Consider the following 24,357-nt stretch of genomic DNA (forward strand, 5'->3'; position numbering starts at 1 on the left):
ATGCAAGTAAGGAACTGTTGCTCAGACTCAAGTTCAAGGCCACACAACTTAAAATTCCCAAGTTTGAAAAACATTGAACTAAAGCAAAGGATAAATTCTTATCCAGGAAGCAATACAAAGGTCAAAGTAATTGTCTTTTAGGGAAAGGGGCTAGAGATCGGGGATATTCCTTTCTATATAATTTTTTTAAAAAATCTTCAGTTATACATTTTTCTCTTTCTGATTTATTACAAACTCATCTGATAATATCAAGAGCCTTCACTTATGTCCTAGAACTATCCAGATATCCATGAACGTAGATTCTCATATTATTTCAATTTCTTGCAGAACCTTGCACAAACAAGGACAGAGAGAGGATGTCCAACATTTTAGGCAATTTGAAAGGCTTTTTCAAAACCACTAGAGATCAAAGTATTTGTGTGAAAGCCTGGGATTCCTTGATAATCATATTATCAGTGGCTGTTTCCATACTCTACTGTATGCCATTTTGTTATCATGGTAAAGCACTTTTACTGTACTTAATTTCAAAGCAATAGAGGATGTGCCTACATTAAACATTTCAACTTACTCCAAACATGCTGCTTCCATAGAATAACAATGATTTCAGACATCATTTAGCAGATACACAATGTTAACATTTCTCCAGGTCTTCGTGCAACAGCATTATAGTTGTATTTGTTTAACAGGGCTAAATGAGTGGTGAAGATATACAGTACATTACAATATGTTGCATTCTAAGACACTTTCCATAACTTGAAATGAATCCTTTCTTAAGTTTCTGTTGGAATTTCAGGTATCTTTTCAAACATCCCCTTTAAGTCTCTAGTGGTAGGGCACCCAGTACAAACATAGGGCAGTACTAGGCATTTGAAAGCAAAAAGATGCATTGGAGAACACAGAGGTGCATACATAGCACCTGTCTGCAACTCTCTAACCCAGGCATGTCAAACTCGTGACATCATGTGACATCGTGCAACGTATAGGGACGTATATGGGGGCGGTTTCAGCGTGATGCAACTGGCCCGCGGTGTTCTGAACCAGCCCTCTTCTCGCAACCCCTAATTAAAAGAAGAGTCTGGAAAGCGTCCAAGGCTAAAAGGCTTCTGCCAAGATTTAATTACGCAGTTAACAAAAACACAAGAGCTTGTCTTCTCAAGCGGAAAAGTTGCTTTCAGCAACCAGCCCCTCCCCAAACACTTCTTTTATAGAGAGCTCAGGGCGTGGTCTCCCTGTGCCTCCTCCCGAGGAGTCCCACAGCCTTTCTTTGTTTGTTCCTGCTTGACTGCCTCCTGCGTCGGGCGTCCTTGAACAGGGCCAGCTGTGGGTCATCATCCTCCGCACTCTCGGGCTCACACAGCTGAGAAGAGGTCCCCGGCTGAGGACTCTGCAAAGCCTCCAAATCATCATCAGCCGGTTCGTTTCCCTCCTCCCCCACATCTGAGTCCTCCGATACATCGGACCCGGCTGTCGGACCCACAGGCTGGCCCTGAGTCACAACACGCGGGTCGGCAGTTTGACATGCCTCCTCTAACCCAAATCTATCTTTAGCTGGAATTGAACTGCAGCTATGGCAGTCTTAGGAGGAGATATGGGCCTGCTCTAAAGGATTGCAGACAGGTGCTATATTTTGCCTTTTAAAGTGCTGCACAGCCCCCCGAGTGTCTATTAATCAAATAACAATAAATTTGTCAAGTCATGCTAATTGGCTGTGATTACATATCAAGTATGCTCATGTATGCTTCACCAGCATTCCAATTTCTCCTCTTGGCCGGCTAACCAAGAGAAATCTATATTTTTAGTTTCTTTTCTAACCAAGATGCTATTGAACTCCAATACCCATCACTTCTAGCCAAAACGTCTTGTGATGAAGGACTTGGAGTCGATATACTGTACTAATCGCTCTGGCTTTAATGGAAAGCTGTAAAACAAGGTTCTCTTAACAAACCCAAATCATGTAGTAAAAAAAATGGCTTGCAACTCTAGTTTGTTAAACAGAAATGAGTTAGGGATCTCAATTTACACATTCGGCTTGGAACAAATGCTTGACAGATCTGTACACGTCTGCAGAGTCACAGCAGGAAAAATGTGAAACAGTTCAAGCCTGAACAGAAAAAGTAACCATAGCTATGTGTGTAAAAAAAAGTGTTTTTTTAAAATAAAAAAACAACACTGTTTTCCTAGGGGTAGGCAACCGCGGCTCTTTTATGACTCATGGACTTCAACTCCCAGAATTCCTGAGTCAGCTGACTCAGGAATTCTGGGAGTTGAAGTCCATGAGTCATAAAAGAGCCGAGGTTGCCTACCCCGTCCTAGAACAAATACATTAGTATCCAAACATATGGTATTTATTTTGCTGGGGCTTTAATAAAAGCAGTCCTATGCTCTACAGAAGGTTTCTTCTTCTATAATATTTTTATAATATTTATTCTGTTCTTCTTTTATAATATTTATTCTTCTTTTATAATATTTTTATAATATTAGAGAAAAGCGTTCAATGATAAAAAGCTGACCTAATGTTCTAGGTTACTGGCTAAGAATTATGAGAGCACAGACTGAAGATCTCATATGTCTAACAAAAAAAGTCTGAACTTCCTTACCTGAGAAAAATTGAGACCGTTCAATGGATAGCATTGTTCCTCTACTTTTTCCACTGCTCCAGTCTGCTTCTGGAGGCGTTCTGCCTCCTGAGCCAGATACAGATCTAAGACAGGCACACCACGTGACTTGATGTCCACCTCAGTCAGAGAATTCACCATCAGCATGACCCAAACAGGCCTTTTCCTCTCCCAGTTGCCTGCAATGGCATTGAAGAGATAGTCTGCATACAGGCCTTTGCCTCGTTGATCTGGAGTCATCCAGGAAGGCATCATCAGCTTGACATACTCCAAGTGGCGCTTGAGTCGGCGATAGAGGTCCCTGGGGAGGACATCTTGAAGGCTCTTGCCCTGCGGTAGGAGTTGGCAACTGGTCAAAGCAGAGATTGTGTAGGGATCTGTGAGGTCCAGCTCGAAGTAGACAACATGACTCTCTTGGAAAGCTTTCTTAGAATTCTCAGGGATAAAATCCCAGACTCGAGTATACGGGACGTGAATGGTACCAAAAAGGTAAGATGGTGGGTCTCTCTTTATAGTCCACAGGAAGGAGTTCAGCTCACGTTGCTGAAGGAAAGGAAACACAGCAGTGAAAATAAATAAGGCTGTATGTGGGGAAACAACATGGGGAACAACTAATCATTAAGTGAGATGGATGAGTGGCATAGCCTGTCATTAAACTTACTGGGGGGAAACCAGTAGATTGGGTACAAATCTTGACTGAGGCTAAGTTTCTAGTGCAAAAAGTCAGGAAGGCAAGGAAAAATCCAAAAAACAAAACAAAATAAAAAAAATTGACTTCATTAGATATTAGGTGAAGTTCTCACAGTAGCAAGCTACATAAGCATTGATACAACTGAAATAGAGAAGTGAGCAATAACTGAGAAACGAACAGAACACAATTACTGATTTCACTTAGAAGAAAATGGACTGAGGTTACAGAGCATTTTTAAAGTGCTGTTTAAATTCATATATTTAGAAGACTTTTTTTTTTCTTCTCTAATCCGGTACCTCTAATTTCTTTTATTTACTACGCCTTATTCTGTGTTTTGCACAATGCTATTTATCCCGAAAGGAAACAGAAAAATACTAACAGTATATATGTAAAAGAAAAGAAAAAAGAAAAACTTTGATATTATACATCAATAATAAACCCTCTCATAAAAAAAGCCAAGGCCACAGCATCTCTCGATAAGAAAAAAGAAACAGGATGCTGCAAACAGCCTTCAAACGTCCATAAAATGTGTTTTAGAACTTTGAAAATTCATAGGAGTTTGATATTAGCAGCCTACAGATAAAGGCAAAGGGATTTGGGGCAGGGTATGAGGGTGAAAAAAAAGGAAGCCTCTTTTATTTGTTGATCAGATGAATGAAGATAACTGAAAGTCCAAAGAGGCGAGAAGTGTCACCTACCCACTTAAAAGCAAACAATGAGTCCTAAAAGCTGCCACAGGCATGGAGGGGGCTAGGAAGGTCAATAGGCCTTTGTTTTAAATAAGCCTGATCTGTATGTGACAAAGAGCATACAGACAGATCCAAGTATTTCGAAAAGGCATTTTACAATGAAAAGGCATCGCCCCGGGCCCACTCAGAATTTGATTAACGCCCGCCCACCCACTCTCTACCCCTTGTTTTCAGATCTAATGTAAGAAAGGTCCCAGGATGAGACAAAGGCCTGCATTTTGTTAGACTGTCCTATGAAGAGCACTCCTACTTGCTCCCAGACTCAATACTGCAACTTTAAAACCAGACATTGTGATTGCACCAGAAAAAAGCAGTTTGTGCCCTTAAAAAGTGGTTTCTCACATAATAAATTTCTCTGAAACCCATGGCAGAAGAGAGGCTGTAGAACTGGAATCCAGTGAAACCTAAGTAGATGTTACAGGAAGCTGACACTTCAAAGCAGGTGTGTCAAACCTGTGGCCCATGGGCCACATGCAGCCCCACAAGACCATAAACTTTAACCATTGTTTATACACACACACACAAAATTATATATTTTATATGCAACCCAAGACAATTCTCTTCACTCAGTGCAGCCCAGGCAAGCCAAAAAGTAGGACACAACTGCTTTAAAGCAACATTTTTGGCACCAGGGACTGGTTTCATAGAAGGCCATTTTTCCATGGTCAGGAGGGGGGGGGGACAATTTTGGTTTCACTCACTTGCCTGCCACTCACCCCCAGCTGTACAAACCCCTTCCTAACAAGCCTGTCCAATGCCCGGGGGTCGGGGTCCCCCGTTTTAAAGGATTGGCAGGTAATGAGAATTCAGCTATCATTTTTTTTTTGCATCAGGTCTAAACTTCCACACTCCTAATTTCAATTAGGCCTTTTGAATTATGAGTAGCCTCAGGCCTACAGATAACCCCACCTTCCCAAACTGACAGCAGAAGCCCCTTTTCCAATGTTTTCTCCATTGCTTAGAAGTCTCACACCCATCTGAACAAAAATAACTCTCCTTGCTAATGGAAGTTCAACAAAACTGGAGATAAGTCTGAGTTTTCTCCTTGGCAAATGGGTCTAGAAATTGATCATAAGCTTCTACCAGGTCCTTCACTTTCCCCACACACATCAGATGGTGGTGGGACTACATGCTTCCTCCCATTTGTGGAGCTACACAAAGCTTCACCAGCTTAGTATGGTTATCTCTACAATACAGTCCACTCAAAACAAAAAGTACCAATAATCTGAAGCCACCTACAAGGAATGTAACACGTATCACTATGTGTTTGCATTTAATTCTCACATATTACAAGCAGGAAGCCATTGGTCACACTGAACACATGTGAGAGAAGCTGCAATTTATCTCAATTTTTGAGCTATATTTATTCGTATTGTTCATTTTTATATGTGACAGGTTTCTGTGCCAATGAGAGAATGATTAATATATGTAGTTGTAAAGTATTTAATTTTATAAATGAGGTACATTTTTACATTTTGGGAGATCTCATGATTGGTTTCAATTGCAACCGACATTAAGTTTGGCAAGAGAAAAGATGGGCAGTAGAGGATTTTTGTCTTTACTGAGATTCCCCCCCCCCAAAAAAAAATCTTTTTAGTGAGGGGGTTTAATGTATTGGGCCTTTTACTTAAACTGTGTTCACTGTCTTTGAATGCTGCTTGAGATTGCTTAATTAGGGTGCCCAGACATGCAGTCTCCAGGACGATCATTGGTTGGCTCTGGGGCGGGAATAGGTTCCTTTTAAACCTAGTGGCCGCCACCTAGTGGCCAACCATATAAGTAGCTGAGTAGAAGCCTCTGTTCTCAGTTCTATTCCTGTTACTACAATAAAGCAATGTTCCTGTGTGAACCTTCTCGTCTCGCCTCCTGCTTCCCAAGAATCCACTACACAACAGGGATTGTTTTAAATTTAGGATCACAGAACTACGGAACTGGAAGGAGCATATATGCCAGTTATCTAATAACTTTTATTTTTAAAACTGTTAAAATAGATGCTAAGTTTATTCAAGCTATAGCCACTGCCATCTTTTTCCAAGAAGAAAAAGGTTGTATTTATAGATCCAAAACAGGAAATAGCATTCCATTCACACTAGTTAACACTTATTTTTACTTTTACTTTCCTTAACGTTATACTGCAGTTTAGCAGAAGTATTTCCAAAGCAGCAACAGTGTGTTCTTCCAGATGGTTTGAATTTGAAAATGCCATTTTTTAAAATTACACACCAAAATCTGACATTGTATTCATCTTCAAAAGCTACTTGACAATTATTGAATAGGGGCCACCAGGGCAATGATAAAAAGGAACATTCATCAGTGTTGTCTCTCTTATTAAAACATTTTGATTCCATTTATTCAGGTCAACTTCAGATACAGCAAAACGATTGCATCTCTATCATTTCCCACAACAATGTCAATAAGAGTGGTCTAATGTGGAAAACTATATTGCCTTAGATCAGTGGCCCCCAATCTTTTGGGCACCTGGGACAAATTCCATGGAGAAGGTTTTCCATGGACCGCAAGGAGCGTGGTTTCACATGCTGCCTGCATCCCACAGATCGGGCTTTGCTTGTTTGTGTGGCCCGGTTTCCAGCATGCCGTAATCAGATGCCAGTTGGGGGGGGGGTTGGGGACCCCTACCTTAGATTATTTCTGCTACAATTTATTTATTATGCTTCCCTTCTCCTTCATTCAAGGAAAGCCAGTTTGCTGTAGTGGTGAAGGCACCAGACTAGTAGACTGTGAGTTCTAGTCCTGCCTTAGGCATGGAGCCAGCTGGGTCTCCTTGGGCCAGTCCCTCACTCACAGCCCTAGGAGGGAGGCAACGGCAAGCCACTTCCAAAAACCTTACCAAGAAAACTGCAGAGACTAGGTCAAGCTGTCACCAGAAATCAACACTGTTGATTCCAAGTCAGTTTACTATTATTAATAATTTATCCAAGAACTAAAGATAAAAGCTCCCGAACAATTAGGTACTATAAGCAAATTTCTTGTTTAAAAAAGAGTTTAACAACAAAAATATTTTTAATAAATAACACAACAATGAATCAAAACATAAAATTTGCTATAGAAGTATAAAATTGTTAATTTCCTGGAAGACTTACAAGAAAATCAGAATAGAAAATCAGGGGGGGGGGAGTCCTAAAAGCAAAGTGGGCAAACTGCTTCAATACTACTCTCAAATGTTGTCCCAGAGAATGCTTGCTATCAAATATTCCATAAAACCGTATGGAATAATGTCACAATACTAAGCGACAGCATTGTAAAGTATTGTGCAAAGCCACGTGCAAAACTCATTAAGCAGCTCTCAAGCATGTTGCCTAAAGCACTGAAGTGCTGCAACTCTCCAAGACTTGAGTGCAGTTTTTAGAGGTTTCCACAGATTCTCCAGGCGTACCTATAAAGCACAGGTGCAGCCACCAGGATACTGACTCTACAGCAGCAAAGGTCAGGTGAGGTGGAGATGTACAAGTGACTATGCAGTGCTTGTGAGACGTCCTGATATGTTCGCATTTCAAGCAGAAGATGTAGAGCAGGGATGTCAAACTGCAGGCCCACAGGCCGGTTGCATCATGCGGAGGCCGCGCCCATCCCAGCTCCGGCAATGCGAAAAAAGTCACAATACGTTTTGACACCCATGATGTAGAGGTACTTTGCCGAACCCTCAGAATGCACTAAGGGTCTCTTACAAAGGAAGAGGGGAGAGAGGAGAGGGGAAAAAGGGAGGTTCCCAGTTCATACAGTTCCAGCTCATACATTCTTCATTTTGAAATAGGTAATAACAGTGCAACCACACCTCAACCTCAGGGTTAAAAATTAGGACTGCATAATCTGGAGAGTGGAAAGTGATGGAGGACATAGCCAGATGACCATGTTTAGGACATACATGGGTATATCTGAGTGTATCAAATTAAGTGTTGCAGCATCTTATTATTATTTTTAATAGTTATTATGGTTGTAATTTGCTAGCCATGCATGCTAAAAAAAAGTGCATGTTGTTATTTTTATCTTATAACATTCTCTAAAGTGAAGTGGTATTTCTTATCTTCAAGAAAAAAACAACAACCAAGAAACTCTATTGCTAAAGAAGCAGATTCCATGTTATTCCTGTAACAATGGTGGTTCCAGGCTTTGAGTTTAAAATACAAAGCTATTTGTTTTAATCACAATCAAGGACAGCTAACTGACTTAATTATGTGCTTCCCAATAAAGCTGTATGTCCCAATTAAGTAATGCATACAGCTATCTAAGGCCTTCCACCTCTAGTTACTATGTCTTGGATCTAAAATTACCAGCTTTGCTGTACTCCTCCATAAACTGACCTGCTACACAACTCCATACATTCTGGAAGATTCCTTTTGGTGACCTTGAGTTTGCTTACTGTCTATGAACTGGAACAATATGCATTCCAAACTAAAGGTAGAGAAAGCAGGAAGCAAATACATAGGCTGCCTTTAAAAATGCCACATTTCATTCTCCTTTGATCCCACCCTTAACATCTGGTTGTTTGTCTTAAGTCTGTTGAATGTCCAACCCAGATGTAAGACTTCTGGAAACCTCAAGTCTCTAGAAACATTACGCTCAATTAACAGTAGGATACCCTCCACTGAATATATTTAAGCAGAGGCTAAACCAGGGGTAGGCAACCTTGGCTCTTTTATGACCCATGGACTTCAACTCCCAGAATTCCTGAGTCAGCTGACTCAGGAATTCTGGGAGTTGAAGTCCATGATCATAAAAGAGCCAACGTTGCCTACCCCTGGGCTAAACCATCAGTGATACATTAATCTGGGTTCCTGTTTGAGCAGGACATTGAATTCAGAGGCCTCAGTGGCCCCTCTCTAAGTTCATGTTTCTAAGAAGCTGATTAGTCAAGGGTGATTTTCTGGAGAGAAAAAAATATTTCATACAAAATAAATTCAAGACCTCTTCCATCAACTTAAATCATTTGAAATCAGCTGTCTTTTTAAGAACAGTTAAGTTACATCATCCTATTTTGAAGGAAGATCTTTCTTTAAAATTCATTTTGACCATAGCTTCAACATGTTACAATTGACAGCACCTATAAATACAAAATCTTTGCACAGGAAGTATACTATACAGCTTTTGGAGATTATTGTAAGTGGCAAGGTTAATGTGCCACAAACTAGATAGAAAGACCATTAAACAGTGGAATAAATAGCCAGGTTCTTGTTCCAAGAGCTTATATTTTGACAGCAGAAAAGAAAGAATAGGTAGAAAAGTGGGGAGCCAGTGTGGTGTAGCCGAGTCTTCTCCAACTTGGGAGGTGATGATTGTAGGATGATAGGAATTGTAGACAAACCCTTTAGGATGGCACTGCATCTTCTGAAACCTTAGTTTAACAGTTGCTAACTGAAATATTTCGCTCATTGATATCACACAGAAATTAGGTTTGAAAAACACATGGTTTGTATAAACCACAATGGGTTAAGTTCAAACCTAAACTATGGTTGGTGTACATGATACCATACTAGGCAAAAGCTAGGGGGAAAAATCTAGGTATGGGTATATACAGTAATAAGGAAATATGGCCCCTACGCTCTCAATTTTGAAGGCCATGTTTCACAAGGTTTTATTTATTAAGAAATTTTATTTTAATAGCTAAGTAATAAAAATGTAATGAGTTTCTAGTACCATAGTTAAGTCTTCTGGTTATCACTCAAAGCGTACAACTGCTTTTGCCATAAGTCAGAGGTCCCCAACCTTTGGGGCACCAGGGACCAGTTCCGTAGAGAAAGGTTTTTCCACGGACTGGGGTGGGCGTGGTTTTGTATGCTGCCTGCATCCCACAGATGGGGCTTTGCTTGTTGGTGCGGACCGGTTACTGGCATGCCATGGCCCGGTACCGGTCCACAGACTGGGGGTTGGGGACCCCTGCCATAAGAGAAAAATAGCACAACATGGTTTCAAACCAAAATATCACTACAAACAGTTCTTCAAGACTTGGAGACAGTCCTGGAGAAAATTAAGCACTTCTCAGACCTACTCTTTACAGTGGCAAAGCTAAGCAGATGTATCTATTTTTCTGGCTGAAAAAATACTAACATTAAAACTGAAACAAATGTGATTAGTCATAGGAAAAATTGGGCTTTAAAATACAATGAAGCTGTTCCTTCACTGCACAAACACTCAAAAGTAGAGGAACTTTCAATCCAAAGTTAAGCAATCTCAAGTCTCATTCATTGGCAAAGAAAAAAGAGATTGAAGCCAGCACGGAACTTGCTTCTTCCTGCTGATAATTAATATTCTTTTGACAATCTGGCTTCTGTAATAAAATATGACTCCATCTGGCAGAGCGAAGGTAAGACTGCTAACACAAGAAGCAAAGCAAGAATCACACACACAACTTATGGAGGCTACATGAATGAATGAATGATAATTGAATGAATGGTGAGTATGTGCACAATTCAAGGACGTATGTTCAAAACACCAAATATAAGTTTTAATTTTCATGAATTACCATTTATATAATGTGCTATAATGTGTTCAGTTCTTTAGAATTATTGTTAACAATAACAACCTTTAGATTATAGTTTTCAGATATTACCATACTGAAAATAGGAAGCTAACATGTGAACATCACAAATGTAACAGAACTTGGATAAGGTTAAGTGAGATGAAAGTCTGAAAAATGGGCCTTTTTGAAATATTTGTGAGAAAACAGGATTATGAAACATGTTCTAGCTTATTCATTTTCAGTGGCGTAGCGTGGGGGGTGCAGGGGGGGCCGGCCGCACCGGGTGCAACATCTGGGGGGGCGCGCTCGACGGCGCCGGGATCCGGCAGGGCGGAGGCACCGGAGCCCCAGCCGGGAAGGGCCTGACGCCCCACGGCGCGCCACACACACACACACACACACAAACACACAACCACACAACCACACAGCATGACTCCTCCTTCGGGCCGCTCCGCCTTTGCTCCGGCGCTGGACGGAAGCCTTCTCTCCCTCCTCCCCCCCCGCAAAGGAGAAGGCGGCTCCTGAGCGTGCACAGAGCGCGGCCCTCCTGCAAGCCCGGGGCTCCGCTGCGGAGGCTCTCCCAAGGCGCTCCCGGGGTTGCCAAAGGCGGGGGGCGCGGCGGGGCTTGAAAGAGGGTGGATTTCCCGCGGGGGGAGGATCGCTGCAGCGTCTCTCCGGGGGTCCCTGCTCTGGAACGAAAGCTGCGTCGGCAGGTTGCCGATCCAACCGTGCATCGGCGATCGGGACCGCCCCCCCGACACACGTCGCCAGCAGCGAGAGTTTCCAGCCAGGCCGGCGAATCTTTGGGGTGAGGTGCCAAAGAGAAGGAGGCGGCTTGGCTTGGATAAGCAGCGTCTGGGCAGAAAATAGGTCGGGCGCCGCAGCAAGTATGAATTCCTGGGGTTCAGCCTAAGCAGGCAAAGCTGCAGGGTGGGTTGGTTGGCTTTTCCGGCTTTGGAATAACCTTGGGAAGCTGAGGCATTGTAAGTTGGAAGTCATTGTTTGTTGCCTAACATGTTGGGTCAACCCCACGCCACATGCTAAGCCATAAACCGTGGTTGGTATCCAGGGTTTAGGACAAGATGGAGAAAACTAGCCAATTGTGGGATCATAAATCTTGATGAAGCCCATCATCGCTCCATGTGATGTATGCACTCAATCTACAAACGTAGTCCAAGCCTATTCACATCTGTTGTAAGGTCATTCTCTCGTGGGGTTTATCCTGACGTCCACTAAGAGTGGAACAAACATGCCCCATTAACCATTTTCAACGCCATGTCCTCTCTTTGTCTCATCCTAAATCACAGCTGAGGCACCTTAAAGTTGCCTTGTTTCAGTTTTAAACTAGCATTTTCCCTCTTCTCCAGAGACCCTTTTTTGCCTTGAACCTAACTCAGGGGTAGGCAACCTTGGCTCTTTTATGACTCATGGACTTCAACTCCCAGAATTCCTGAGCTAGTGGAAGAGACTCGAGAGCTAAAATCCACAGGTTAGGGGGCGCAAATTACTTGCCTTGCCCCGGGTGCTGACAACCCACGCTACGCCACTGTTCATTTTAAAGAACAGCTACAGCATAAAAGAAATCACTGTATGTTTGGAAATAGGATAGAATAGATCAAGAAATAAATCAGCGTGTAAAAGCACAAAGAAGCTACAAGCTACAACTTTTGCTGTTCTCAAAAGTCCATGCAATTGATAAAGAAACAGAAACTGCTGAGAGTGATTTTAAAAATGAAACATTTTATGGCTAGCTCCTCAAACTGTTTTTTTTAAATAGGCATGGTACTTTAGAAGCTCACCTAGAACTTAAGGATAATGTGTAAGCTAAAGAGGCTGTAGGTAAAGTTGCCTCTTTCCCCATCTTTACCATAATCTTGGAAAAGGGACATTTTGCCAAGTAGCTTTCCTTCTCACCTACTTTCAGTCTAAAAGAATGTGAAAATCAGATAAAATTTTAACGTAGGTATCACCACGAAGAGCAATCACCAAAAAAGGGTACAACTTACCAAGTTGTTGCAAACTACTGAAAATCACTTAGTTGAAATGGGTGGTATAGAAATTTAATAAACAGACAAACATGGAAGCATGGTCCCATAACTATTAATTCCAGATTATTCAAGTCAGATCAAGGATGAAAGGTTGGTCCAAAGTTGGTCCAAAGTTGGGCACTTTAATAGAACACATGCTCAATCATTCCTGGCTACATGCTTGCTGTTCTTTCATGGCAGCTGCAACTATCTTTGACCCAATATCAATTAGGAGCAGATTTTCAGAAGCTCAGTAGTCCTGATCAGATTACCAGACTTCCCTTTACCCCTTCCAGATCAGCATTGATAGGTACAGTCACAATGGGGAAGATGGAACTAAACAGCTTGCGAGGTGGTAATCAAATCTTACAAGAGTAGCAAGAGAACACAAAATGTACTAGATAAGGATGTTGACATGGGCTTCTCATTTTCTTTTTTTTAAAAAACAAATTTTATTGATTTTCCAGTTTTGCATCCAAATATTTAGAAAGCAGTGTGGTGATTGGGTAATCAACAGTTCAATAACAAAATCTTTGGTACGTGTCTCAGGTTGCATCATCAAAAATTCCCTATTTCCCTTAATTACTACATCACATTCAAGCTAATACATTTCTAGTTATAGCACGTTCAATTAAGACATTTATCAATATATTTTTACTTATACATATCCATGTCCTGTTTTTAAATTTTACCTAATTTCAATTTTCAATTACAGTATTCCAATTTAACCTTTAATATCCATAGTATTTAGATTTCGAGTAACAAAAATTTCCTTTATTTCACTACATAACAATTGTCATATCTAAAATACATATATTACTTACATTCTTATTTTATTTCACAAACATGTTCTATTTCTCATCCTAGTACCTCATCACTTACTAATGAAATATCCTTTATTGTCTTAGTCCATCTTAGGTATTATAATTCAAAACTATGTTCTAATAGCTAATTTTCATTTCCCTTATAAATCTAAGTCCTAAATATTAAGCCAATTGATACCTTTTAAAATCTCCCTTTAGCCCATTAAGTGAGATTTTAGTATCTTCCATCATAAGGTAACAGCATTCCGTGCGCCTTTGGTGTCTAGGCATGCCGGCCACATGACCACGGAGACGTCCTCGGACAAGCGCTGGCTCTTCGGCTTTGAAACGGAGATGAGCACTGGCCCCTAGAGTTGGAAACGACTAGCACGCATGTGCGGGGGAACCTTTACTTTTACCTATCATAAGTCAAAAGGTCCCATTTTTTAAATCTAACTCTGGCTTTCTTTTTGTGCCAAGCAGGGCTTCTCATTTTCCAACTGAACGTACGCTGACTAACTTTTCCCATTTCATAGTTCTGCCATAGCATAACTGAATCTAGGGCAAAACAACAACAACAATCCATCTAGACATTTTTTCTGAATGTTATATATATATTCTGGATATTAAAGGTAAAGGTAAAGGTTCCCCCGCACATGCGTGCTAATCATTTCCAACTCTAGGGGCCGGTGCTCATCTCCGTTTCAAAGCCGAAGAGCCAGCGCTTGTCCGAGGACGTCTCCGTGGTCATGTGGCCAGCATGACTAGACGCCAAAGGCGCACGGAACACTGTTACCTTCCCACCGTAGTGGTCCCTATTTTTCTACTTGCATTTTTATGTGCTTTCAAACTGCTAGGTTGGCAGAAGCTGGGACGAGTAACAGGCGCTCACTCTGTTACGCAGCACTCAGGATTCGACCCGCCAAACTGCCGACCATCTGATCAACAAGCTCAGCGTCCTAACCCACTGAGCCCCCATGTCCCTATTCTGGATATTATACAGACTCAATTAATAGGCATATAAAAGAATACCTTTTAACCTATCTTCCAATTATGTCTATAGAGAAACACCTATCAGTGACTTAACAAGCGAGTTCAGAGGTCTGGGGAAAGTTTGGTCTATAGCAACATTCAAGTCTTCCATGAAATAAAATTATCAATATACTATACTTGGACTAAGATATCTCCAAAGCAAATCCGGGTCTCAGCTTTGAACTACTTTGAAATACACAAGACATAATAAAAATGCTAACTAAAACAGAATTAGATATTTCTTTTGCTTAAGGATTCAGACAACTGCACAGCCAAGACACCATGAGCAAGAAATGTGTATCTATTATGATAAAATGTATCTAACCACCTGAAACCAACCAGATTTTAGGCAGCTTACAGAATCCTCACAGTACATAGAAGGCATGTCAAAATAAAATAATTGGGGGAAAAATCTAAAGATAAAAAGGCTAAAATTTTGGTTTAATGGGAAATGCTGCTGTTGGGTACACTTAACCCCCAAAGGCCATCTAAGAATATCTGCTTCTGGATGGCCATGACAGAGGGAGCCATTCTTAAGAGAACAAACTATTCCAGAGCAAGGGAGATATTACAGAGAACTATAAACATTAGCCTACTCGTGCCATTACTTCTAATAGGTGGGAACTCTTAGCAGGCACTCCCTAGTTGTCTGGGTAGAATGGGAAGAAACTATTGAAGAAAGATGGTCCTGAGACATGCAGGGCCTTATAGATGCAAACAACTCCTTCAGTTGCACTAACACAGCAGTATAAAGTGACAGTACTATGACTGTCAACTGAGCACATATGCTGTTGTGTTCTGGGTGGTCTTCAACGACAGCACCATACAGAGTGAATTACAATAAGCTAATAAAGAGACAATAAAGGCATGAATGACTGTCTTCATCCTGTTCCAGGTAAGACCACAGATGGTGCACCAGTCAAAAGTTCTGCAAAAGCCCTTCTGGCCAGAGTGTTCATCTACTCTTTTGCAGGTGGTCCAGAAAGGATATCTTAGTCAACAGCATCAAAACTGCTGAAAGTTCTAATCTAGAAGGACAAGATTGGTCATGCCCACCTCCATTTAAGCCCCTTCATTTATGACAGTGACTAGTTTGGTTTCCGTTTCATGCCCAGATGTGAACTTAAATTGCTAAAAGTTCAGATATGGACTATGATGTCCTTCATCGCTTCTGTAACGGTAGTCCCATCACTTTCTCAATAACCTTCCCCCAAAAGAAAACTACCCAATTTTGTTAGATCCAGGTCTGGGCAAGCCAATCTGTCTTTAAGAACTTCTGACATTTCCTTGTCCTTCAAAGAGCCATTGAGTGCAGCCTGCAACAAACTATTGGTGCCCTCCTTCACCACTTTGATTACCCAGGTGGAGCAGGGTCCAAATCAAGTGGTAAAGCTAAAGTTGCAGAGAACTTTGCCTACTTTATCAGGATCCAGAGGCCCTAAACTCTGCCAGACAGAACCATAACATGTCACCTCTGCCATTTCATTATATTCTATCTATTCAGCTTCCACAGCGGCTTCCATCCTTTTTGGAGAGGTGGATGCAATGTTCTTCCTCAGATGTGCCGTAGAGTACAGAACCATCACTGGAGCTAGTGGTTGTTTTTTTGGAAGCCAAGTAAGTAACAGATGGAGTGATACACAGAGAAGCTAATTTTTTTTAAAAAAAATGCCTATATTTGAAAGACCAGTGTGGCATTGCAAAGACCTGTCAATTGACATTAGCCAGCATCTGCTTTGAGTCTGACCAATACATGATGCTTGGAAATTTATTACAAGCCTTTGGGCTCACTGGGGACCTTAACATTAGAGACCCATGTGGAATGCCCAAATATGCCAATTCTTTGAATGTAGAGACTAATATTCCCCCACCCTATATTATGTCACAAGTGCCAGCTAACCTTTTACTGCTGTATGTAATAAATCCAGAAGTAGCATCTGTCTCCTTACTGTTGCTGCCATGTGGCTTGCCTAAGGCTGGCTATGGATATGACCAAAGATGTAAGATTCAAACCGAGACTTACCTATTTATCACCCAGATTCTCAGACAGCATACCACCCAGAGAATGTGGACCAGCCATTAATCAGTGGCTACAAAAACATGATTAACAGCCCAGGTGTTACCCACCTGTGATCTGGATCCTTTAAAATCAGATTTTCAGCCTGGTTTAGAGCTAAATAGAGCTTTGATCATTCTGGTGGAGTTAGTTACAGTGGGAGATACAGAGGGGGAGTGCTTGTGTGTTGGTTTTGATAGTCAGCTATGGATATTGCCAGCCATGGTTTTCTTTTAAGTAACCTGAAGGCAACTTTTCTGATAGATCCAATTGTTTCTGAGAGGTAAGTCTCAATAGATGTACTCTAAAGTTTTGTGTTCCTCAAAGCCAGCAACCTTTGAAGTTCTACACAAGGTCCCCTTTTCTCCTATATTATTCTTGGATAAGTACCTTCAAATGATTACATGTTTTCTGAAGATCACTGATATTGCTACAGTCATTTATAGTTTAGTAATCTTCAAGTAAGATTGCTGTAACATTCTATAGGGGCAACTCCAAAACATAAAGACCACTGCAAAAGACTGAGCAGGTCCATGTAAACGATCATCATATTATGATAGTGCTTAATTGAATGCAACACCTGTGAATTAGTTTCTAGGGCCAATTCACTGTTTTCAAAAATCTGATTAGACTAGAATCAGATAAGTTGAAATTTAATTACTCTTACAAACCAACTTGCACAATTAGATCATCAGCGTGAAATCTCTCCCTGAAGCATTCATTATTTGGGATAGCACTGTAATTTTGTAACAGCATTTTCAGCATTGCTTGGAATTGAACTAAAATCAAGTCAGATTTAAATGGCAGCTAAATGCCATTAAAAGTAAAGGAAGAGTTTCGGACTAGCTTAAACCCAGCTGATTTTATTAGCATAGCTAAAATGCTGTGTGTGCTTTCCAGGGAGTAAAACCCATTCAATTTAGCAGGATTTACTTTTGAATAAAGTTATATGAGATAACACACTAATTTCTGACTAACTGTTGCTGGTTTTTTAAGCAATGTTTTAGTCTGTTGTTAAACTGCGTATTTTAATTCTTGCTCAGCCATTGCCACATACCATTCTAATGTCACTCCACCAGACTGATTCCCCAGTGCACTGCATGACACTAAATTAAAACTGACTTGCTTTCAAGGAATGTACTCAGGATTAAAACCATTTGAAAAGTTGCTTTCTGGACTTTTGCCCCATTCTAACCATATGCCTGGATTTCTTTAACAATCTATTTCTTCAATTTCATTCTTTATTGCTATTACGAAGGCCCACAATTCTGTATATAAGTTGCTTCTTAAGCTGGATGGAACTTAAACAAGGTCAGTACACATTTTGTAGCCATTCTTTTTAGAATTATTTTAAGAAATAAATGTGAATTCCCTGATATTGGTATATAGCCTGACCTGGTGGATGTTTTCTTGGAACCATACACATTCCTGATACAAAATATACACATGAATTTACTGTTCAAATGTACGTTTTTCCTACAAAAAAAAATTCAAATCTACACCGGAGTTCTAAAGTAGGGTTTTTGACCATTTGTGTGACAAGGAAAAAAGATATTACAAATTTGAGTAAAACTGGTCATGCCTTAATATTAGAAAAATAACTCCCTCCTACAAAGACTTGTTAAGAAGAAAAGGCCACTTCAACAGTTTGTATTTCCTAACTATAGCTGCAAGCTTATGGACACCTCTTTGGGGATAATCCATCGGGTATACATCATCATACTCCCCAGGGTACAAAAACACATGGACAAGCCAGAATATGCACACTGTTTTGTTATAAAAAAAACTTTCATTCAAATGTTATATTTTGGGGGCTGAATTAGTACTTCCAGGGAACAAGATTATAGAGACCATCCAGAGATCAGCTTGCTTTTTGCAATCTTCTCTAGAATTCTCATGAGGGGGGGAGAACAGGGGGAGGGTGTCTATGAAAAATGTGACAAGTAATTTACCTAGTTCAGATGCCCCAAATAGGTAGCCTTTTGAAAGAGAGAAAAGAAGCAGTCTTTTCTTTCACTAACACGGATGTTACCTAGTTAGGATAGTGAAACATCTGCAAGAAAACAAGCAAGCTCAGAGAGCACCAAGGATCCCTCAAAGCAGTCTTTAACAGAGTTAAACTTAGCCCATTTTAACAAATATTTCTTTTAGAAGAGATTAAAAAAAATACAGAAGGAAGCTGCAGCTGCTGAGGTTCATTTGTAAATATAGGAATCTCCTGCCTGTCTCTGCTCCTCTCCTCCCTGCCCTACCCCCACCCCCAATCTTGGTAAGGTGCGGGACAGTGCAAAGGAGGGATGAGGATCCAGAGCTTGGCAAAGGAGTGTCAAAAGTAAACAAAACTCAAAAGAGGCCGAACCAAACAAACAGCAGGCAGGCACCTCCGCTGAACCTTATCTCCTCTCCCCGCTGGATCTCATTAAAGGCACTCTAAATCCCATCAAGGGCTAATTTACACCCCGCCCCCTCTCTTATGAAGAAAACACCACCCGTGCTATCTCCAATCTCTCAAGAGGCTGGAAAAGCGGTTTCCCTTCCTTCCACTCAGCTTTTACACGGGGGAAACCCGGATCTGCGGTTTAAACTTTACTTTAAGCTTAGTCAGTTAATTCCCACGCATCCATTGTGTGCTTCCTCCCGAGCAATTGCGAGAGGGGGGGGGGAAGAAAGAGAAACTTCAGGGACCCGACTGAGGCTTTCAACACACCTGGAATGGAAAGGGAGCAAAAAGATACGCATACTCTCACGTTTAGTCAAAATTCCTGCATTAATTGGGCGGGGGGGAGAAGGGGGAGGAGGGGGAGGAGGACTTACTCTCTGGTAAGCATTTATCTGCCCAGACGCCGACGGGCCTTGTACACTTTTCCTGAACCAAAGTGTTCTCCTCCAAGTGTTTCTGACAGCTACCCTCCGACGTCCCAAGAAGCCCTCTCCATAAACAGGTAGCCAATGCTTCTCACGGCTTTACAAAACACAATTAGGGTATAGCACCCGCGGTTTGCCCTCCGCTGTGATGGGAAGGGAGAAAGAAGCCTCGCCTGCACGCAGGACTAGATAGGTGCGGCTTTAACACGCCTTCACGACAAGCCTGCCATCACCTCATCCCGCCAGCCCCGTTCAAAACCAAAAGTTTTCCTCGCACATTTAGCTTTCCACCTCTCTACATGGAGGAGGGGGGGAGAGAGAGAGAAACTTGGACGGATGGATGCAGCTCGGGAAGCTCCCTGACCTTAGAGCAGCGTTTCCCAACCTTAGGAACTTGAAGATGCGTGGACTTCAACTCCCAGAATTCCCCAGCCAGCATAGCTGGCTGGGGAATTCTGGGAGTTGAAGTCCACGCATCTTCAAGTTCCTAAGGTTGGGAAACGCTGCCTTAGAGGCACAAACAGCTGGAGGTGTGCACGTCCTCCTCCTCCTCCTCCCTTGGATTCCCCGGAGGCAAACTCCCCCTTCCAAGCCGCCCTCCCACCTCGGAGGTGGGGTTCCTTCTCCATCCCGCGCTGGGTGAAATTCGCCCGCACCTCGCTCATCCCGGGACAAGAACTTACTTTTCCGCGGCGTTGGCAGCTGGCCGCAGCGGGATCCCGGCTCGGCTTCGCTCCAACCGGCGGCAGCAGCAGGAGGAGGCAAAGCAGCAGCAAGCGTAACTCGGCGTTGTGAACCACCATCCTACTTTACTCCACGCCCGGGGCACGAATGGGTGGGTGGGACACGAGGGAGAAGGGTGTGTGTGGGGGGGAATATCAATCACTCGGCCGAACTACGAACAAGTTTGGAGGGGGGTGGGTGGACTTTGGTGGTTCAGCTTTCTCCCCCCGCAGATCCAAGTGTGTTTTTTTTTCTTCTTAGGGCGCTTAAGGCGCCTGTCCTAGCGGCCCGCTCCCTAAATCAACCCCTAGCCGAGCCTTCCTGCCGCTGCCCCCACCTCTTAAAGGGTCTCTGTCCCAGGTTGCGAGGAGGAGGAGGAGGACTCGCCATGCCGCGGAGGGGGTGGGGAGGAAGGTCCCTCCCCCGGCCCGATCTCTCCGTTCAGTCTCTCGCCTTCCCGGTGCAAAGTTGCTCCAGGAGCAGAACGGCGGAGTTTCTGGAGCAGCTTCCGTGGATGGAGGCAGCAAGTCACAGGCTGGCGGGATTGGCCGCAGGAGGTGGCTAACCCTAAACTCTCCCGCCGCCGGCCGGAGAAGCCCTCCTCCTCCTTTCCCCGCTTTGACCTCCGCCCCGGGCCCAGTTGGCCTCCTGCTGGATTTTCCGCGTAGTTGTTGCAAAGACATCCCACGCGGCCACAACCCAGCGCGGAGTCCTTGGGGCGCTGGCTGTGCCCCAGGGCAGGAATAACGCTCTGAGCACCCACATCGGGAAACACACAGAGCAGTTGCAGATTCATATTGGAGATCTAGGGAAGGCCGTCCCGATAAGTCGGCCCTTCTCCCTGTTGAGACGCAACTCCCTTACAGCCGATGGATCATCACGAAAGCCCTGCGGTTGTAGCCTTTACTAACTAGGCCGCCAGTTTGGTTTTTAATTACCACCTAAGATGGTTTTTCAGATGGCATGGTTTGGGTTTAGCCTGTTTTCTGAATGTGGCCTATGCCATAAAAATTGGTTAAACAGAGTCTGGCCTATGAATCGGTGTGAATCAGATCTTAGGAAGAAAGACTTATGTAAAACAAGGGGGTAATCAACTGACAGAAAGTTTGGGGAGGGGGGGAAAACCTGCTCATTCAGGGAATGAGTCTTGTGATGGGTTCGAGTCAGTGACCAAATCCCCGTTTCACAGAAAAGATGATGAAGCTACAAGACAAATAAGTTGCACAAGAAAGAGGGCTCCTACTTCCCCCCTCAACAACTTTGAAGTCCCTGGTCCTTCTTTCATTTTAGATAAGTCAAACTTTTGTGACAAATCCACTCAACTGCACTGATTTCCCTCTCTTTCAACAGCAGCCTTCAGAAAAAAATTCCAAGAGAACAAGATCAGACCGTCATTAGCTGCATTCACACCTTATGACTCAATCCAGAGCCAATTTGATTGAGATGGGTAGGAATAGAAATTAAATGTATGGTTATTCCTAATATGGCTTGTTTTCTGGTCTGCTGAGGTTAAACCTAAATACTGGTTTGTAAATCATGGTTTATAGCAGATCATGTGTGAATACAGCCAGAAGTACCATTTTCTTGGGTCAACACTGGTTTATAATGAGTTAATCCTTTTAATTTAAAAAGTATATTAAGCAAATTGCTTATACCCTCATATTTTATTGTATCCCTCTGTGAGGGAGATGAGCAATTCTTAAATACAGGTAGTCCTTGACTTATGACAATTGAGCCCAACATTTTTTTATTGCTAAGCAAGGCAATTGTTAAGTGACTTTTGCCCCATTTTATACAACCTTGTTTGCCACAGCTGTTAAGGAAATCACTGTAAGTTAAGTGAATCATGTGGTCATTAAGCAAATCTGGCTCCCCCCCTTGATTTTGATTGTCAGAAGCCTGCTGGGGAGGTTACAAATGATAATCACATGATCTCAGGACAATGCAGCTGGCATAAATATATGTCAGTTTGCCAAGTGCCCAAGTTTTGATCAAGTGACCATGGAGCTGCTGTGATGATGTGTGAAAAATGGTAATATTTTTTCTCAGTGCTGTTATAATGTTGAATGTCACTGAATGGTTGTAAATCAAGGACTATCTGTATGACAAATACACTTCCTGAATAAAGTGCAGTTGGCTAGCCTTGCCTAATATTGTGTGTCATGAAGAATAACAACTGGATTCACGCAACATGGTAAGCCAGAACCAAATGAACCACATTATAGCTTACTCTGATATAGGAACCTCCTCAGAGAATGAGGAACTTATTTCAAGATAGTTCCTCCATCTTGCAATTTGCTGAAAGCTACTTTCCCCCAATCTGTTGCCTTCTACATATGTTTGCCTCTAATTCCAATAATCCTCAGACAACAATGCTAGTGGAATAACAAGAACTCAAGGCAAAAGAGAATGGAAGTTTCAAAATAAGCTATGTAAACATTCAGGGGAAAAGCTGAGAAATCTCAAATCCACAGGGCAAAATGTGTATTGGGATATATCAAAAGGCAAAAGTGTCCATACTTTTAAATGCCTCAGATTATTCATAAGGATTTGAAAATTTGAAAAGCTTGTCAATTTCCTACTGAGTTAAACATAAAATGTGATTTTATATGAGTATTGTACCTGGAGAAATAAAAGTGCACTTAAAAGATAACAGTTCACTTCTTAAAGGTACAGGGGGCCCAAGAGCTGGACTTTCATGGAATTTATATTCATATGTATAACTGCCTCAGTCCATCTTTGACATTGAAGTTTCTTCATGAAATTGCTTGAATTTTTGTTTCTATTAGAAGCCACCACAAGTAACTGTTTTATTTATTTATTAAATATATACGTCATCCATCTCATCATTGAGCAACTGAGTGACTAAGTTTATATTACACATTGTGTTATACAATTCCAAAGTAGCTAGTGACACTTTAAGTGTTCGATGCAAATACAATTCACAAAGTTAATTTTGGTTCCAGTAGGTCATATGGGATGCTAGGGATTCTAGATCAACACTTTAAGAAACATTGACCGTAGTGGGATTTGTTGTTATATTCCATCAAGTCATTATTGAGTCTAGATGACTGCAATATTTATAGAAGTGGTTTGCCAATACTGTGTTCCTAAGGCTGAATGACGTCAGCCCCAAAGTCATTCACATGGCTTTTGTATCTAAGGCAGGACTGGATCATACATTCTCCTGGCTCCTAATCCAACACCTTTAAGTACAACTAGCTCTCTTAGTGGGATTTACTTAAAAAAAATACTGTATATCCTTACAGTGCAATTCTAAGAACATTTGCCCATATATGTTCTACTGGACATAACATTGTGAACAGACATGCTTTGGCTTGTATTCCTCTTATATTAAAGATAGTCACAGAGTCAGAATATTTTAGCTGAGGTAACCTCATTTCAAAAAGGGACGCGGTGGCTCAGTGGGTTAGGACGCTGAGCTTGTCGATCAGATGGTCGGCAGTTTGGCGGGTCAAATCCCGAGTGCCGCATAACAGAATGAGCACCTGTTACTCGTCCCAGCTTCTGCCAACCTAGCAGTTCAAAAGCATGTAAAAATGCAAGTAGAAAAATAGGGACCACTATGGTGGGAAGGTAACAGCGTTCTGTGTGCCTTTGGCGTCTAGTCATGCCGGCCACATGACCACGGAGACGTCCTCGGACAAGCGCTGGCTCTTCGGCTTTGAAACGGAGATGAGCACCAGCCCCTAGAGTTGGAAACGACTAGCATGCATTTGCGGGGGAACCTTTACCTTTAACCTCATTTCAATCAAGGGGCTAATATGGTTCCTTCCTGGTTCCTCCTTCAGTCTCTTCTGCAGCCATTATATGCCAGCTCTTTAAAATTAGATATGTTGTAGACACGTAATCCTGAGAAAAAGACATGGCACAAAGAAGAAAGTGCTACATCACAGTTCTCCTTGTGAACATGTGATGTAAAAAAAACAACAACCCAGCTAGAACAAAAATAGCTTTAATAATTAGAATAGAACAACAACTAAACTTTACAGGGAAAAGAGGTTTGTACCCAGGCATATTTTCACATTATAGAAAGAAATAGTGTATTACTGTATTAGAGCAATATCTGTCTTTTCATAAAAATAAGCTGAATTTTTGTCCAGACATGTCGCATTTGAATCATCCTATTATATGAATCTATATTAACTCAATAGCATGCTACATGGCACTTACCCATTATACTACACTATAATTTTATTTTATTTTTAAATGGTTTATTTTTTAATTAGTTTTTAGATTGTGGCTTGCAGTTTATGGTGACTTATTCAACAAACCACAGCTTATGATGTGTGAATCAATA

The 24,357-nt window shown here is 41.9% G+C and overlaps 1 protein-coding gene across 1 annotated transcript in view; it reads right to left on the reverse strand.

Moving 5' to 3' along the window:
- TRABD2A (TraB domain containing 2A) overlaps positions 1-20,644 on the reverse strand; it is a 79,040-nt gene extending 58,396 nt beyond the window's left edge. The window contains exons 1-2 of the mRNA XM_081316447.1: positions 19,997-20,644; positions 2,598-3,158 (exon numbers count right to left, since the gene is read on the reverse strand). Coding sequence (XP_081172573.1) covers positions 2,598-3,158; positions 19,997-20,116 — 681 coding nt within the window. The 5' untranslated portion in view covers positions 20,117-20,644. The remainder of the gene's footprint in view (positions 1-2,597; positions 3,159-19,996) is intronic.
- Between the last annotated feature and the right edge of the window lie 3,713 nt (positions 20,645-24,357).

The sequence above is a fragment of the Vipera berus genome, assembly GCF_964194415.1.
Source record: "Vipera berus genome assembly, chromosome: 2".
Lineage (NCBI taxonomy): Eukaryota > Metazoa > Chordata > Lepidosauria > Squamata > Viperidae > Vipera > Vipera berus.